The following is a 17,994-nucleotide window of genomic DNA, read 5'->3' as shown; positions in this document are numbered from 1 at the left end:
GGCTCACTGCAAGCTCCGCCTCCTGGGTTCCAGCCATTCTCCTGCCTCAGCCTCTCCGAGTAGCTGGAACTACAGGCGCCCGCCACCACGCCCGGCTAATTTTTTTTTGTATTTTTAGTAGAGACGGGGTTTCACCGTGGTCTCGATCTCCTGACCTCGTGATCCACCCGCCTCGGCCTCCCAAAGTGCTGGGATTACAAGCGTGAGCCACAGCGCCCGGCCAATATTTCATAATTTTTAAAGAGGTAGAGATTTAAGGCTTGATTTGTTCACCAATGACCATCTGGGCCCAGAGCAGGCCTCGCTGAGTGTCTGTTGAGTGAGTGTCCCTGTAGTGAAGGTGAGAATGGTCCCGCTGCGTGTGGCCCTCCTCTGCTCAGACCCCACCAGGATGACCCTAACCAGGGGTGGGGACAGATGGACAGGTGGCTTCAAAGAAGAGTGGGCAGGCATGCAGAGAGGCAGGTACAGTTTCGCATGAGGAAGACCCACCAGCGTGAGAAGAGCAAGCTTGCTGTCCTGAGGCCTGCAGCAGGGCCAGAGGAGCCCGGGGTTGTAGAGGGCACTTAGGCAGGGATGTAAGCATATAAGGAAGTGGGATGAATGTGGTTTTCAGCCAGGGAGTCTAGACTTCTTTGATAGATACCTTGCTCCATGCCCGCCTTCTCTCCTGGAAACCACTTTTCTGGACCCATCAGGGTGGCGGTACTCAGTCAGGGCTGCGCAGAAGGAACCTACCCAACCTCCAGCTTTACAAAGACTTGGGCCCCGAACAGGAAAGGAGCAGCCAGCCCCATTTCTCCGTGTTTTCCACAAGAGGGACCAGAAGTCTAGGAAGGGTAAAGGACTTGGCCAAAGTCACACAACAAAAATGATCAAGCTTAAACTCACCAGGCAACCCTCTCCCAGGCCAGGGTGTCCCCCAGCAACCCAGCTTCCAAGCCCTGATAGAGCCACACACACGCAAGCCCAGTGGAGGCTTCCAGCTGCCAGCTGGCACCAGCCCCGTCACCTCCCTGTTCATGTGTCAAGCCTCGGGCCCTTAGCAAATATTGTCAGTGGTGGTGAGGCTCCAGGCAGGGTGAGCCCTCCTCCCAGCTCACCTGGGCCGGCTCTCTGCCCAGCAACTTCCCAGCAGTCAGGGCTCCTAGCAGCTGCCCCGTGCCCTGCCCACTGGGGCCCAGGAAAAGCAGAGAGTTGCTGAAGGTCTCCTGGCAGTAGCAGCTGTCACTGCTATGGGGGGTGATCTAGGTAGGGGTCCCATAGGGGTTTCTCAGTGGGCTGTGGGTAGGGTTGGGCAGGAGAGCCACGTTGAAGGTGACAACACCCACTTTTTACTACCCAGGTTCCTGCTGCACCCAGTGGGCCCGGCTGGCCCATACCTTAGCCGTTTAAGTTCCCCTAATGTCCCTGAAGATGATGGGGTGGGGGGATCTGACAACAGACAGAAGTGAGTTCAAATCCCACCCCCAACTCTTACCTCCTGGGTGACCGATGACAAGTCACTTAAGTGCTGTGCCTCAGTTTCCTCATCTGTAACGGGGATGAGAGTAACAGGGCCCACCCCACAGGAGTGAACGCCACGAGGCAGGTGGGGAAGGCTGCTCTGAACGTGTCTGTAACTACAGCTCCGTGAGAAAGTTGGGACCCAGAAGGTGAGTGACCGACCCGGGGTCCCCGCGCCTCCATCTCCTCGCAGCCCCCCGCCCCCACTCCTGACGGCGGCGGCGGCGGCTCCCAGGGACCGGGCGGGGTGGGGGCTGGAAGCCGCAGTGCGGCCCCAGGCCGGTGCGCGGGGGAGGCCTGGCGCGGCGCCCACCACCTGCCCAGGCCCCAACCCGCGCCGCCCGCGCCCCCGGGCCTCCCAGCCGCGCACTTACCCCGCGGGCAGGGCTCCTGGGGCGCCGCCAGCCGAGGTCATCGCCGAGGGGCGCGGGCGGCGCTGCCCCAGCCGGACGCCAATCGCGGCCCAGGTGCTGCCGCCGGAACCCCGAGCCGGGCGCTGTGCGGTCGCGGACGCGGCGGCCGGGGAGGGGCGCGCCGGGGGCGGGGAAGGCGGCGGGGCCGGGCCGAGCCTCGGTCTCCCCACCCGCACGGTAAGGCCATGGCCGCCCGCGGCGACCCGCGCTCCCGCACCGCCGGGGGATCTGGGCGGCCCCCACCCCCGCTCCGACAGGTGAGAGCCCGACGCCCTCTGCTCAGACACCGCCCGGGCCGGGAGCTCGTGCCCTCCTCATACGCCCCCACCTATTTGGCGTTAGAAGTTCTTCTCCCGGACCTGAGGTCCACTTTACTGTCACTTCTCCTCCCCACAGCTTCCGCCCGGAAGCGGCCCCCACCTGAGCCGTCACCATCCTCCCGCATTAATGGGGGCATTCGTGTAGACAAAGACAGCCCCCAGAGTCAGGCCTGGATTTTAATCCCACCATCTCGCCCACTGAGTGACTGCACGAGACCAGAAGGCGGGAAAAACGCGGTTTAGCACTCACTGCTAGCTGGCAGTTTACACTGCCTTCTCAAATGATCCCCATAATTGCTATTTTACAGATGGGGAAACTGAGGCATGGGGTTCATTTGATTCACGCATGGTCACTCACCTAATAAGTGGCAAGCTAGGACTGGAATCCATCCCTCCTGAATCCGAAGCCAACACTCTGGCCCCTTTCCCCCTTGGCCCCCTCTCCCCTGCATTCCCAGTGCCTGTGTGGGGGTCACCCACAACACTCCCCAAATGTCCACTGTGCACCGAGCCCTGAGGCGGGTGTCTCCACCTGACCTGATCTTCTGGCAGAGAGAGCCACTGGCCCATGAAGAGTTAACCAGCCACCACCTCCTGGCCCCAGATGCTGCTCTTAACCATGACTCATCAGAGCATGTGGCTGCCATTAGAGCTGTCCCTTCACAAAGGAAGGGACAGAAGTCAGGAAGGACTGTAGCTCCCCTGGAGCAACTATGACCTCCAGGACGTCAGAAGAGGAAACAGAAGGAGACAGCCTGCAGAAGCAACCATGGTGGGAACAGGACTTGCACCAGATCCCAGGGGAGCCAGGCAGTTTGGGCTTGGTGGTAGCTGCTTAAAATCTAAGCAGGCTGCCTGGAAAGGCAGTGAAGTCCCATCCTGCCCATTTGTGAGCAGGGGCCAGATGCTCACTTGCAAGAATCATCCCATCTCTGGGAGTCTCATATACAGGCATGAAAAAGATAATTAACCGCTAGAAGCAAGCTATGATGACATCCACCAGCAACTATAAAGAATCCAGACAAGGGGAGAGCCTGGGGAGCTTCCTAGAAGACGTAGTGACAGAACTGAGCCTTGAAGTTTATATTATTTAAACAAACTGAAGTCGTGGAGAGGGTGTACCAGATTGGGGAGCAGCATGGATGAAGGCATGGAGGTGGGAAAGGGTGAGGCTGGTGAGACCACAAGCAGTATGTGTAAAGAGGATGATGAGGCTGGGGCCCCTATCACATGCCATGCACTTTCAAATCTCTAGGCATTTAAACATGCTGTTCCCTCTGTGTGGAACACACCTTCCTCCCTTGTCACTTGTTAGTCATTCACGTAACCAGGGGTGGATCCAGAAGCTTACAATGGGGAGGCCACTGTTCAAAAAAAAGAATACAAATTTACCAATACAGGTTGAGCATTCCTAATTTGAAAATCCGAAATCCAGAATGCTCCAAAATTTGAAGCTTTTTAAATTTTCTCTTTTTTTTTGAGACAAAGTCTCACTCTGTTACCCAGGCTGGAGTGCAGTGGCACGATCTCATGATCTTGGCTCACCACAATCTCCATCTTCCGGGTTCAAGTGATTCCCATCCCACAGCCTCCTAAGTAGCTGAGATTACAGGGATGTGCCACCATGCCCAGCTGATTTTTGTATTTTTAGTAGAGACAGGGTTTTGCCATGTTGGCCAGGCTGGTCTCAAACTCTGGACCTCAAGTGATCCACCTACCTTGGCCTCCCACAGTGGGATTACAGGCGTGAGCCACCACGCCCGGCCTGAAACTTGAAGCTTTTTGAGCACTGTAGTTGGAGACTGCAGGCCTGCCATGTTTGCTGTGCTGTTGTTACAGCAGACACAGGCATTCTACTGATGCTCATGTGCTGCTGAGTTACCCTGAACACTTTTTCACTGCATTAATGGCATGTTATATTTTTATTGTTAAGTACTTATGTGTGAATAAGGGTAAAAAAAATGCTTATTGGGAGCACATAAATTCAGAGTCAAAAATGATGGTGATGCCAAATAATCACAGATTGTCCACATGGGTGGCCGAGAGAGTGACACTTCTGCTTTCTGATGGTTCAGTGCACACAAACTTTGTTTCATGCACAAAATTATTTACAATATTGTATAAAATTACCTTTAGGCGGCCGGGCATGGTGGCTCACGCCTGTAATCCCAGCACTTTGGGAGGCTGAGACAGGCAGATCACCTGAGGTCAGGAGTTCGAGACCAGCCTGACCAACATGGAGAAACCCCATCTCTACTAAAAATACAAAATTAGACAGGCATGGTGGCGCATGCCTGTAATCTCAGCTACTCGGGAGGCTGAGGCAGGAGAATCACTTGAACCTGGAAGGTGAAGGTTGCAGTGAGCAGAGATCATATCATTGCACTCCAACCTGGGCTAACAAGAGCAAAACTCCGTCACCCCCGCCAAAAAAAAAAAAAAAAATGACCATTAGGCTGTGTGTGTAAGGTTTATATGAAACACAAATGAATTTCATGTTTAGGCTTGGATCTCATCCCCAAGATAATTCATTATGCATATGCAAATATTCCAAAATCCATAAAAATCCAAAAATTGAAACATTTCTGGTCCAGAGCATTTTGGGTTAGGGATAGTCAGCCTGTATAAAATTGCCAGGGTTCTCCCAGAGCCTTGGAAGGGGCCAGGTAAATGAGGAATCCTGAAGCTATAAGCTGTATTAGCTCCAGGGTAAACCTTTACTGTATTTGACCAACATTTGTTGACATTTTGCCATATGCCAAAACTCCTCCTAACCCTGCAGGTTTCAGTTCAGATGTCACCTCTTCCAGGAAGCCCTCCCTCCATAGATGGGTCAGGGGCTCCCTTTGCACCCACTGCCCTAACCCACTCTGATCTACCTTAATCACCCTGGGCTGTCACTGTCTGTGTGTGGTATGTGTGTTTGGGGTGGTGGGGAGCAGAGAATGAGGTTTGTATGTGACTGTCTGCTTCTGGAGGCTAGGGCCTGGTCCAATTCATCTCTGTGTCTCAGGGCCTGACATCAGGTACCTGACTAGTCACACTAATGTGGGGCCTAGCACTTTACAATTTCCCTCTGAGGTTATTATTATAACAATGGCTAACCCACATCACAGGCTTTTTACATGCTACACATGATGTTCAGTGTATAACATGGATTATCTTATTTAATTTTCACTTTACCACCTCTCTGAGCCTCAGTTTCCTCATCAGTAAAATGGAAATAATATTGCCGACTTCCAAGGTTGCTCTGAGTATTAAGAATTGATATATAACCTGAGCATGGTGGCTCACACCTGTAATCCCAGCACTTTAGGAGGCCAAAGCGGGCGGATTGCATGAGCCCAGGAGTTTGAGACCAGCCTGGGCAACATGGGGAGACCCTGTCTCTACAAACAAAAAAAAAAAAACAAAAACAAAAAACAAAACAAAAAAAGGCCAGGCCAGGTGTGGTGGCTCATGCCTGTAATCCCAGCACTTTGGGAGGCTGAGGTGGGCAGATCACCTGAGGTCAGGAGTTCAAGACCAGCCTGACCAACATAGAGAAACCCTGTCTCCACTAAAAATACAAAATTAGCCAGGCGTGGTGGTGCATGCCTGTAATCCCAGCTACGTGGGAGGCTAAGGCAGAAGAATCGCTTGAACCCGGGAGGCGGAGGTTGTGGTGAACAAAGATCGCACTATTGCACTCCAGCCTGGGCAACAAGAGCGAAACTCCATCTAAAAAAAAAAAAAGCCTGGCATGGGGTACGTAGTCCCAGCTACTCCAGAGTCTGAGGCAGGAGGATCAATTGAGCCCAGGAGGTTGAGGCTGCAGTGTGCCATGATGGTGCCACCGCACTCCAGCCTGGGTAACAGAGCGAGACCCTGTCTCAAAAAAAAAAAGAAAGAAAATAGCAGAGTGCTATATAAATGCCCTGGTGATGGCTGTGGTGGACCACTAGACACTACTTTCCTCCCCATTTCACAGATGAAAAGTGAGCTCAGTAAGGGAAGCAGAAGAGCTGCCTTTAGAGCTGGAACTCTCCCCACACCATCACAGTGACAGTGATGCTGGAGCCAGTCACCTGGTGAGTCAGCACATCAGAGTGGCCCACCCCTCAGGAGGGCCCCACCCAGGCCGTTCCCGGCCCCCAGGAGCTCTGGCCCAGCTCCAGTGCAGGGGAGTCTGTGAGTCACCATTATCATTTCTGCCTCCCCAACTCAGGTGACCTTACTTGGATCACCTGTGTGTCCCCACCTTGAGGTGACAGCTGAGCCCTGGAGATGGGAGAGGATCCTGTGTCCTGGGTGCCTTCCTCCTGTCAGGAGACCTGTTTCCTGGTGCGTTACACCTCGGAGATGCCAGGCCTGCTTTCCTCCCTCGTTTCCTCCCCAACGTGCAAGAACAAATCACCAGCATCACCACACCTCTCAATGGCCCTGAGAACCTTCACAGACTGCTTTCACCTGTGCCATTGTCAACTTAAGAAGGCCCTTAATATGGCCGGGCGCTGTGGCTCATGCCTGTAATCCCAGCACTTTGGGAGGCTGAGGCGGGCAGATCACTTGAGGTCAAGAGTTCAAGAATAGCCTGGCCAACATGGTGAAACCCCGCCTCTACTAAAAATACAAAAAAAAAAAAAATAGCTGGGGGTGATTGTGGACACCTGTAATCCCAGCTACTCAGGAGGCTGAGGCAGGAGAATCGCTTGAACCTGGGAGGTGGAGCTTGTGATGAGCCGAGATCACACCATTGCACTCCAGCCTAGGCGACAGAGAGAAAATCTTGTCTCAAAAAAAAAAAAAAAAAAAAGGCCCTTAATAAATACCTATTAAGTGAGCCCTCAGAATGCCCTAGAAAGTTTGTAATAGCATTACCTCCCATCCTACAGATGAGAAAATAGAGGCTTGGACCAACATCTAGCTGTAGCTTGAACCCAGGTCTTGATTCCTTATTTTCTAGGGAAAGGGGGAAGAAGAGAAGAAAGGAGGGGTGTTTTAAGTGGGAGAGGTCATAGAAATGGGGGATGCAAGCAGTGATACATGATGCCATTGTTGTAGAAAGAGCTTAAGCTGTGAAGTCAGTTCTGCCTCTACCTCTCAGAATCTCAGTTTTCCCATCTGTAAACCTGGGATAATAATCCCAAACTCTCAGGGATGCTGTGCGGATTACTGAGCATTATTTGGGTGACTCCTTCCCCCTTCTCAGCACCCCTCCCAGCCCCCTCCCCCAGGCCTTTCCCTGGCATGAAGCGCCCCCTCCCCAACACCTGCAGTCTCTGCCAGCCCAGATCCCCCTCTTCAGACTCTAGAACCCTTCCTCTCTCGCTGAACTGGTGACTATAAAGCAGGTCTTCTTAAAGCGAGTGAGCCCCACCCTAGCAGGTTACAGGCTTGGGCTCGTTAATAATTTACAAGTGAACTGGCCCATCAACAAAGGGCCTTTGGAGGGCTGTGACAGTGACAGATCTTAAATATTCTCTGGCAAGGGCCCCTAAGGAAGGATCTATTCCTGCTCCTTGGGCAGGCATGGACTCTGCCCCCCACTAGCTCTGTGACCTTTGGCAAGTCACTGCCCCACTGTGGGGCAGTTTCCTCTTCCCAACAGATATAAAGGGGAGAGAAATTTGGGCCAAGAACTCAAGGGCCCTCCCTGCTCTGAGGGTCTCTATTCTAGGATCTGGGCTCTTCTACCCAAGTCTGGTCTCTAGGAGCTGCTGAGGGTAGGTCTAAGGAAGGAGCCTGGGTTAGCACAAGGGACCAAGAACAGCTCTAACTGAAAAAAGGGGTCAGAGCTCTAATGAGGGGCTTCCAGCATTGATGGCACGCTTTCAGGGGTCAGAACTTGGGATGCAGAGCCAGGAAGATCTGGATGGACTCCTGGCCCCACTATGTCCTAGCTGGGCAGTCCTAAGCAATTCATCCGATTAGAGAATAGTTCAGAGAGCAGGTTTGAAAGCCAGGGCTTGCACCTGACACCCTGGGCCAGCACCTTCATTTCTGAAATGGGGATGATGATGGCACCAACCTCATTAGGTTGTCGCAAGGATTAAATGAGCTACATATCTTCAGGGCAGATGAGCTACCTGACACGCTGCCGGTGGGAATAGAAATTGGCTCCATCTGCCTGTAATCCCAGCACTTTGAGAGGCCAAGGCAGGAGGATTGCTTGAGGCCAGAAGTTGGAGACCAGCCTCGGCAACATAGTGAAACCCCCGTCTCTACAAAAAATAAAAACTGAGTTGGGCATGGTGGCACACAACCGTAGTCTGCTACTGTCTATTATCCACACAGCACCAGGCCCATCTGAGACTTAGGCCAGGTCACATCACAACTCTGTTCAAAGCCCTGCAAAGGCTCCCCATGTTCCTCAGCGCAAAAACTAGTCTATCTATGACTCATGAGGCCCTGCACAGCCTGCATGCTCCCATCATCTCCCGACATCATTTCCCTTTATTCCCTCTCTTATTTCAGCCACACCGGCCTCCTTGCTCACCTCCAAATATGCCAGGCACATTCCCACCTCAGGCCCTTTGGACTTGCTATTCCCTCTGCCTGGAATGCTCTTCTCACACGATTCACTACTTCACCTTCTTCAGGTCTCAGCTCAAATATCACCTTCTCCATGAGGCCTTCCCTGACCATTCTGTGTAATATTTTTTGTTTGTTTTTGAGATGGAGTCTCACTCTGTTGCCCAGGCTGGAATGAGTGGTACAGTCTCGGCTCACTGCAACTTCCGCCTCCCGGGTTCAAGTGATTCTCCTGCCTCAGCCTCCCAAGTAGCTGAGACTACAGGTGCCCGCCACCACACCCGGCTAATTTTTGTATTTTTAGTAAAGACTGGATTTCACCATGTTGGCCAGGCTGGTCTTGAACTCCTGACCTCAGATGATCTGCCCGCCTCAGCCTCCCAAAGTGCTGAGATTACAGGCATGAGCCACCGTGCCCAGCCCCATTCTATTTAAAATTGAACCCCTGCCCCCATCCTCCCAGTTCTTCTGCCCTGCATTATTTTTCCACAGTGCTTGTTGTCATGTGACATCTTTTTATTTTGCTTATTCATTTATTCTCCCTCTCCCCATTAAACTAAGTTCCACAGGTAGGGTTTTTGTTTGTTTTGAGTGGGGTCTCACTATATCGCCCAGGCTGGTCTTTAACTCCTGGGCTCAAGTGATCCTCCTGAGTAGCTGAGACTCTAGGGACCTGTGGCTGTGCCCAGCTTCAGGAATTTGTTTTTGCATTACTGTTTTGTTCTCTAATTTGCCTAGAACAGTACCTGGCTCAATAAAAAGACTTGCTGCCTAAACCAATTTGCTTGAATATGGAAAAATATGAAAAAAGCAGAACACAAAATTATCCACCTAATATTAAAAAGAAAACCCTGACATCTATGCATTTTAGGAAGCATGAAGAGGTACTGAAGCCATTTCTGGGGGAGGCAGTACAATATAGTGCTGGGAATAGGATATTTGACTCTGAATTTTGGCTTCTTCACTATAATCCAGGGCAACACTCTTCACCTCCTTGCGCCTAAGTTTCCTCCTCTATTAAAGTGGAGAAAGCAAGGCTTCCCTGGTCAGAGTTGTGTGGATTACAGATGATGCTGCATGTCACATGCTGGCTGTTGGGGCACAGTCAAAGGCAGGTCTCTTGCATTACAGATCACAGAGAAAGGGAAAGAGAACATTCTAGAAGCAGCAGGCAAGTTCAGAAGGTGTCCAGGGGAGAGGAGCTGGGGCTTGGAGGGAGCAGTGGCAAGCAAAGGAGGAGAGAAGGGGAGAAGGGTGGCCACCCGAGTGCAGTGCTGTCGAGTGGAGATTTATCTTCTTTTTTTTTTTTTTTTTTTGAGACAGAGTCTTACTCTGTTGTCCAAGCTGAGTGTAATGGTACGATCTTGGCTCACTGCAACCTCCACCTCCCAGTTTCAAGTGATTCTCCCGCCTCAGCCTCCCAAGTAACTGGGATTACAGGCACGCACCACCAAGCCCAGCTAATTTTTGTATTTTTAGTAGAGACAAGGTTTCGCCATGTTGTCCAGGCTGGTCTTGAACTCCTGACCTCAAGTGATCCACCCACCTTGGCCTCCCAAACTGCTGGGATTACAGGTGTGAGCCACCGCACCCGGCCTGATTTATCCTCCTTTAAGTGGCCTGTCCTGTGCTCAGGGTCAGCCCTTTGGTACACGTTTCAATCACCCAGATGTAAAGCAATTGCCCACATACTCATTTACTTAGCAGTTTCTTTCAACCTGAGATTTAGCTACTGTATGTATCTGAGGAAGGATGTTTCTTAGTTTGAAATGAATTGAGCAGCTGCAGTGCTTCTTCTTGCAGAGTCTGGGGGCTGGTCAGAGCAGACCCTGTAAGAGGGAAGCTAAGGAGTAACACCTGAGGCTGCAGGAGGCAAAACAAATTTCACTCCCATGGGAAGAAAAGGAGCCAAAAGGAATGGAGTGTCTTAGCCCAGTTCCACGTGGATGGGGTCTCTGATGTCCCACCTAGTCCTAATGTAATTGTCCTTTTGGCAGGGGGTCATGGGACAAAGGACCAGCCATTTATAGGGCAGGGGAAGGATTTTACTTGAAAGTGGTAGATTTCTGCACTTCTGATCACCTGGGAAAGACTGATCTATTATTTTATAGCCGATCTTAGCATAAGAAAGGAAGCCTTGGGAATCTTGGGCTAAGAGAAAAGAGGAATTTTTCTCTGGGAAAGAAGATGTTGGAAGACACATCGGGCCCTCCCAGAAGTGGATGTTCTATAGGAAGTCTCCTTCCAGGATGGCTGAGGGGAGAGGGCCATAACATCATAAAATCATCTGTTCCTCGCTCCCTTCTTCCTAAGGTGTTTTTAAAAGTTATAGCCTGGCCAGGCATGGTGGCTCATGCCTATAATCCCGGCACTTTGGGAGGCTGAGATGGGAGGATCACTTCAGGCCAGGAGTTCAAGACCAGACTGGGCAACATGGTGAAACCCCATCTCTACCAAAATAAATTAATAAATAGATAAGTTATAGCCTGGCCTCAGTCGAGCTGCTGGGGAATTAAGGGAAGGGTCTCTCCCACCCATGGCATGGGGTGATTGCTATAGAGTGACAGTTTGCATCCCCCAACATTCATATGTGGAAATCCTTATGTCTAAGGTGATGGTATTAGGAGGTGGGCCCTTTGGGAGGTGATTAGGCCATGGGTGCAGAACGGGATTGGTGCCCTTATAAAAGAAGTTCAAGAGAGACTCCTTGCCCCTTCCTCCATGTGAAGACACAGCAAGAAGTCACCATCTGTCAGCCAGAAAGCAGGCCCTCATCAGATACTGAATCTGCCTTGATCTTGGACTTCCCATCCTCCCGAACTGTGAGAAATACATTTCTGTTGTTTATAAGCTACCCAGTTTATGCTATTTCATTATAGCAACCTGAATGGGAATGAATTAAGAAAGGTGATCTAGCAAAGTGCCTCAGCGACCATTCCCCCACCAGGCCAGGGTGGTGGTGGCAGTCAGGGAGAGAAGGGCTGTGTTCGGCAAGGCCACAACACAGGAGAGTGCTGGGTGGCACAGGCCCCCAGAGGGGCCATGAGGGACCTTTCAGTTTTCAGATCTCAGAGCATGAAAAACAGCAGGGGGACTCAGAGGAATGGGCAGGGTGCTCCAAATATATCGTAATTTGGGTATGTCATGAAACTACAGCTTTAAGGCCTGCTCAGTGGTCACATTTGCTAAATGCTGCCCTTCTGCCGCATCACGCCCCCTTTCTCCTCCCCTCCTCTCCAGCCCATTGGCTGAGTGAGGAGCCTCTTCTTTTTTTTTTTTTTTTTTTTTTGAGAAGGAGTCTCGCTCTGTCACCCAGGCTGGAGTGCGGTGGCGCGATCTCGGCTCACTGCAGGCTCCGACCCCCGGGGTTCACGCCATTCTCCTGCCTCAGCCTCTCCGCGTAGCTGGGACTACAGGCGCCTGCCACCTCGCCCGGCTAATTTTTTGTATTTTTAATAGAGACGGGGTTTCACCGTGTTAGCCAGGATGGTCTCGATCTCCTGACCTCGTGATCCGCCCGCCTCGGCCTCCCAAAGTGCTGGGATTACAGGCGTGAGCCACCGCCCCCGGCTGTGAGGAGCCTCTTCTTACTTGACCCCACTTCTCAGGGAACAGTGATTGGTTGAAGGAAGCACCAGTTAGAGTAGTCTCCTGAGCTTTTTCAGACTAAAGCTGGTGAAGCCCTTCCTCTTATAATCATCACTCGCGCTGGTATAGCAGCGTGCCAGGCAGTGCTTTACATAAACTAACTCATCCGATCCTCACAACAATCCTGGGAGGTGAGTCCTAACGTTACCCCCATTTTACAGATGAGGAAACTGAGGCACGAGAAGCTAAACAGCCTGTCCAAAGTCATACTGCTAGAAAGTCTCAGAGTCAGGCTTCAAAACCAGCCTAAGGCTGGGTGCAGTGGCTCATGCCTGTAATCCCAACACTTTGGGAGGCCGAGGCTGGTGGATCACTTGAGGTCAGGAGTTTGAGACCAGCCTGGCCAACATGGTGAAACCCCATCTCTACTAAAAATACAAAATTAGCCGGGCGTGGTGGCACATGACTGTAATCCCAGCTACTCGGGAGGCTGAGGCAGGAGAACCTGGAAGGTGGAGGTTGCAGTGAGCCGAGATCGCACCACTGCATCCCAGCCTGGGCGACAAGAGTGAAACTCTGTCTCACAAAAAATAAACCGCCCCCCCACCCCCGGCCCACACACACACCAAAAAAACAAAACCAGCTTATGTGGCCCCAGAGTACTTCTCACTGCTTTGATTTACCATCCCAGGACTTGAGCTTGGAAGCTGCTGACAGCCATGTCTTGCACTGAGTGGAGAAGCAGGTGAGCATTAGGAGAGAATGGAGCTGGCCACAGACAGAAACTGTGTTGAGAGGCAGAAATTTTCAGGAAAAGACAAAGCAACTCAACCTCAGGTCACAGATTTGAAGATGTTACAGGAAATGTGGCGTGCTCGCAGAACTGAAGTTGCAACCCAAATCTATTTCTCAATGACCCCCAAAAGGACCTAAATGTTCCAAGTTTGAACCCCTCCATAACTGATAGGGGGACAAAGGTTGCTTGAATGTCTTTCAAGTTCTTGTCACCAGGGATTGAGGATCTGAGGGACCACAATGTGCCTCTCATGCTAGAGCCCTCTCCTACCTGTTACAGTCACCTTCAGCAACAGGGGGCAGAGTAGAGTCCTGGAATTAACAGCTTCAACACACACACACACACACACACACACACACACACACACACACACAAAGAAGAAGAAAGAAATTTTAAATCACAAGTCTGGGAATCACAAATGCCTCAACTTGCAGGATCTGAGAATCACAGAGGTCAAAACTCAGCACTGGCCTCAAGTCCAAATTGATTCCCAGGGAAGAGACCTCAAAGCCACCCAAGGATTCCTGCCACCAAATTAGAAACTCCCAACCTAGAAGCATCTGAGAGCTCCTCCAGCTCAGGCTCAAACCAAGAGCAGGAATTCTGACTACAGCAGTCCTAACAGGCCTCCAGCCTCCTTGGCTGGGCCTCTCCATTCTTGAGGAGGCCCCTCCCTCCCACAGCAGATCTGCCACTCAATTACTCTCTCCAAAGCAATCTGCCGGTCTACACATCCCCTTTTATTTTTGGTGCTGTCCCCTACCGCGAGTGGGGGCTATGGTATGGCTAAGAAGGGCCTGATTTGTAGGCTGAGCAGGGGGCGGTCCCCATTGTAAGATGCATGGGTGTCAGGAACAGTCCCCTTTCCTTTTCCCAGCTACCCAATCCTGGTGCCTGGAATCCCACCATTGACTCTCAAGCCTTTCAGAATCCCCTCTGCTCAATGCAAATACCTTGGAAGGAAGATTACCTCATACCAGTACCGAGAAGGAAGTGAACACGGAATATGCCCCAGTGACTGTTAGGTCCTTTACAAATGACTTCAATAGATCTTCCCACAGCTCAGAGAGTAGCTGTTATTTTACAGCTGAGGAAACTGAGGCTCACACAGATCAAACAATGAATCAATGTCAAAGACCCAGTAACTAAGTGGCAGAGCAGGGGTTGAGCACCCCTCCACATCCCCATCCCCCCTGCCAAGCTCTTTGCCCTTGGCTATGCTGTGGGACACAGGGTGGTGTGGTGGGCGAGGGGTGAGGGTGGAGAGGTCACAGGTCCTGAGCTGGGAGAATGGAGACCCAGGTTTGAGCCTCGGGTGTGAGACCTTGTGTGGGCAACTGAGAGTAAAGAATTCTCTGGGTATTTGTGCCCAGCAAGTTCCAGCTGAAGTACAAAGGCGCATGTGTGCAGGCTCACAATGCACTTCCTCACACAGGCCCACTAGGGGATGCAGAGGCCTCTGCTTGACCAGAGGCCACCCCTACACCTTTTCCTCAGCCTGTCCATTCACTGCTTCTCATTTCTTCCTTCTTAGCGTCTATCTCCCATTCCCTCCATTCTCCTAACCCATACCCAAGCATCTCTCTCCTGGACCACCATGCCAGCCTCCCCTCTGCTCTCCCTGCACACTGAGAGGTGCGTAACATACACACACGGGAGACCCCGAAGGCTCCCTGGTACCCACAGGACGATGCACAACTGGATTCTCCCAGGCAGGGCAGGTCCTGGAAGGCAAGAAAGCCATGTGGCGAAAGGATCTCATGCTCCGCAGAAATCATCCCATGTCCTGATCAAAACTGAAATGCACTCTGAGCCCCATTATGTGCTGTGCTCTGGGAACATGGGGACAAATGAGCCCTGTCCCCTTTCCATAAGTAGTGGAGAAACAGAAAAAGAGGAGGTGACAGTGATCCAGCATTGAAATGGTCTGTCCACAAAAATCCTTTCTCCGTAGGACAGCATGGTCAGCTTTAAATAAGTAAATGCCCTGCTAAAGCCCTCCAGTGGCTTCCCACCACACACTGAAACCTAAATTCCTGGTCCTATTTGTTCTGGCCAGCCTGCTTCCTGGGTCTCAGTGATCTTCCATCACTCTCCCTCCTTTCTTCTCAGACACAGCTCAGGCTTTGATGTGAGCTATCCTGCCTGCAATGCTTCAGCACTGCCAATTTTACTGGGCATAACATTGCCTTATTGTACACCTTGCCCAGCATCTATTTCTGATGTTTACTTGTTTGTGCACTTGTTTATGTCTCTCTTACTAGAACCTGGTCGCCAAGAGCAGGACCTGTATGTCTGAAGTAACACCATACCTGCAGTGCCTAGTACAGTGCTGGCCCAGCACACAAGTGCTCAACAATGTGTGCTGAAAGGCTGAATGAGAGTCACCAAAGGGTGGTGGAGAGCCATGGAAGGGTTTTATTTTCTTTAATGTTTTTTCCCTTATTTATATAGAGATAGGGTCTTGCTGTGTGGCCCAGGCTGCTCTCAAACTCCTGGGCTCAAGCGATCCTCCCGCTGGGATTACAGGCATGAGCCACCATGCCTGGCCCATGGAAGGGTTTTAAAGTAGAAAATGGCTTGGTCTGGTTTGTGCTTTAGAAAGGATGTGTGGAAAGGGAGAGACAGGAGGAGCTGGGGAAGGGGGCCTGATGCATAGTCCAATGAGAATAAACAGCTTTGAGAGACATTGGGAGGTAAAATCAAGAGGACTTGTAGACAGGGGTGGGAGTAAGGTAGGGAGGTGTCAGGGATGACTTCCAGGTTTCGGGCTTGGGCAACTGGGTGGATGACCATTCACTGACCCGGGGACACCAGAGGAGGAACAAGTTTGGGGCTTGCCAAGTTTGAGGTGTTCACAGGACAGTCAGATGGAGGTGTTGGGAGGACAGTTGGATTGCCCTCTCTCTGGCACAGCAGGGTGAACTTTAAAGATGGAAATATGAAGGGGAGGGCTGAACCTCAGAAGATGTAAATATGCGGGGAGGGCTGAACCTCAGAAGAGAGGTCAGGGCTGTCGTCCCCTCTCACAGGAACACAACTGGGGCGCACTAACTTATCCCGGAGGTAGGGTCAGCTAGGGAGGTGGCTGACACACCCTGGAGGGCTCGCCTTGGAGGAGCTGGGGTGCACATAATTCACCCTGGACTGGGCCTGGAACTGGAACCCAGGACTTCCCCCACCTGCTCCTCGGATGTGGACAACCCCGCAGGGACATAGCGCCCTGGCTTCATCTGTCCTGGCACACAGCGTGCCCACACTTGGCTCATGCAGACCTGAGGAGAACCAGGTGAGAGGATGGAGGGTTGAGCGCAGACGCCGCTGCCCAAACCTGACCGCCAGCCCCGCCTGAGGTCCTGCTCACCGAGCTGCCTTCGCAGGTGGCCCGCGTCTTGCGACACTGAGCGGCGCTGAGGTGGGACCGCGTCTACCCTCCCCAGTTCCCGCCCTGCTGGGGGCGAGGACAGAGAGCAGGGGGCGCGCGGCGCTGCCCCTCCCGGGCCTCCGGCCGACCCCCACGCCCAGCAGCCACACACCCTTTCCCCAGCTGTGCCCCTCAGCTGTTTCCCCGACGTCGGCTGGGTCCTCCGGGGGCCCCTTGGTCCCGTCCGCGCCTTCCGCCGAGTCCCCACCCGTGCCTGGTACCTGCAGTTGCTTTTCCGCGAGGCCGCCTCCTTCCATGTGGTCAGAAAGGACATGGGCGCGGGCCGGGCTCGGAAGGGGCCGCGGGCGGCCCCTCGCGGCGGCGGCGGCGGCGGCGGCCGTGGCGGCTACAGTGGCAGCACCTGGACGGGGCGGGGAGGGCGGGACACGTGGCTCCTCCCCGCCCTGGACCTGCGCCTCCCTGCCCGAAAGTGGAAGGGCTTAGGTGTTCCTGGAGCGGGCCTAAGGTCCCTGGGCAAGCCCACTCCCACCCAGGACCAGAAAGGACCCCGAACACTCCGAAACCCCTCATTGGGCACCGGGAGAAACGGAGCTCCAGGCTTTGTCCAAGGTCACAAGGGGGCCAGCGGCCGGTCTCCCACTCGGTCCAGAGCCTAGCCTCCAAACTGACGGGCCACACTATGGCCTTACCAGGGTCCCTGCGGGACATAGCAGCACCACCAACCCTGTTCCCTCCTCCCTACATACAGAGCCAGCTTTGCTAGGGCCTCGCCTGAATGGGGTCAGAAGCTCGGAACTGAGTCAAATGCTGGGCACAGAGCACCAGCAGCAGGGGTCTGATGGGCAGGGAAGTGGAGAGCAGCTGTCTGGGCCTGAGGGTGGAGGCTGCAGGCCAGGCCAGGCCCTGGAGTGACCCACTTCACCGACTTCTGAGTCCAGTCCCCCGTGGCAGGTCGCGGGACAGAGGAGAATGAGCCACAGCCCCATCTCCATTGTAAACTTTCTTTGAAGCCCCATATTTCATCTTAGGCCGCATACATTTTTGTTTTTATTTTAAATTACCACCACCAAGCAGAATCAGCTCTGGAGCAAGGGGATCCCCTGGCGTGCAGTCCAGGGACTTTTATGGGAGGCCCAACTAAAGACAAGGAGCAGGGGAGCACCGCGAGGACGCATTTGAGAAGGCCTGCTCCAGCTCCAGTGTGAAGAATGGATTCAGGGACCCCTGGAGACTTAGCTCATCAGAGAAGGTGGGGGTTGAACACAGGGCAGGGGCAGGGTGGCTAAGGCCCATTTTTGTTTCCTTTTGGGCTGGGTCTGTATCTTAGGTACTTGTGCAATACAAATTTTGTGTCCAGTAAGTGGTGACTGGTTCTCACATGTCAGGTGTTCTCTCATGTGTCAAGCCCTGAGCCAGGCAGTTTACACCAATTCTTATTTATCTACATCTTGTTACATACTCATCCCCATTTTA

General features: G+C 52.6%; 1 protein-coding gene and 1 long non-coding RNA gene across 2 annotated transcripts in view; one reads left to right on the top strand and one right to left on the bottom strand.

Moving 5' to 3' along the window:
* Positions 1-2,310, bottom strand: part of TTC39A (tetratricopeptide repeat domain 39A) — a 45,160-nt gene extending 42,850 nt beyond the window's left edge. The window contains 1 exon segment of the mRNA XM_055254779.2: positions 1,881-2,310. Within this exon segment, the coding sequence (XP_055110754.1) occupies positions 1,881-1,921 (41 nt within the window). The 5' untranslated portion in view covers positions 1,922-2,310.
* Positions 1,096-2,855, top strand: LOC129468876 (uncharacterized). The gene is made up of 3 exons (XR_008652854.2): positions 1,096-1,251; positions 1,572-1,655; positions 2,316-2,855. It is a non-coding gene; the product is annotated as an uncharacterized lncRNA (long non-coding RNA).
* Positions 2,856-17,994: the final 15,139 nt, after the last annotated feature.

This window comes from Symphalangus syndactylus, chromosome 12, assembly GCF_028878055.3.
Source record: "Symphalangus syndactylus isolate Jambi chromosome 12, NHGRI_mSymSyn1-v2.1_pri, whole genome shotgun sequence".
Lineage (NCBI taxonomy): Eukaryota > Metazoa > Chordata > Mammalia > Primates > Hylobatidae > Symphalangus > Symphalangus syndactylus.
The sequence above is the reverse complement of the archived record's forward strand: the minus strand, read 5'-3'. Positions and strand labels throughout refer to the sequence as shown.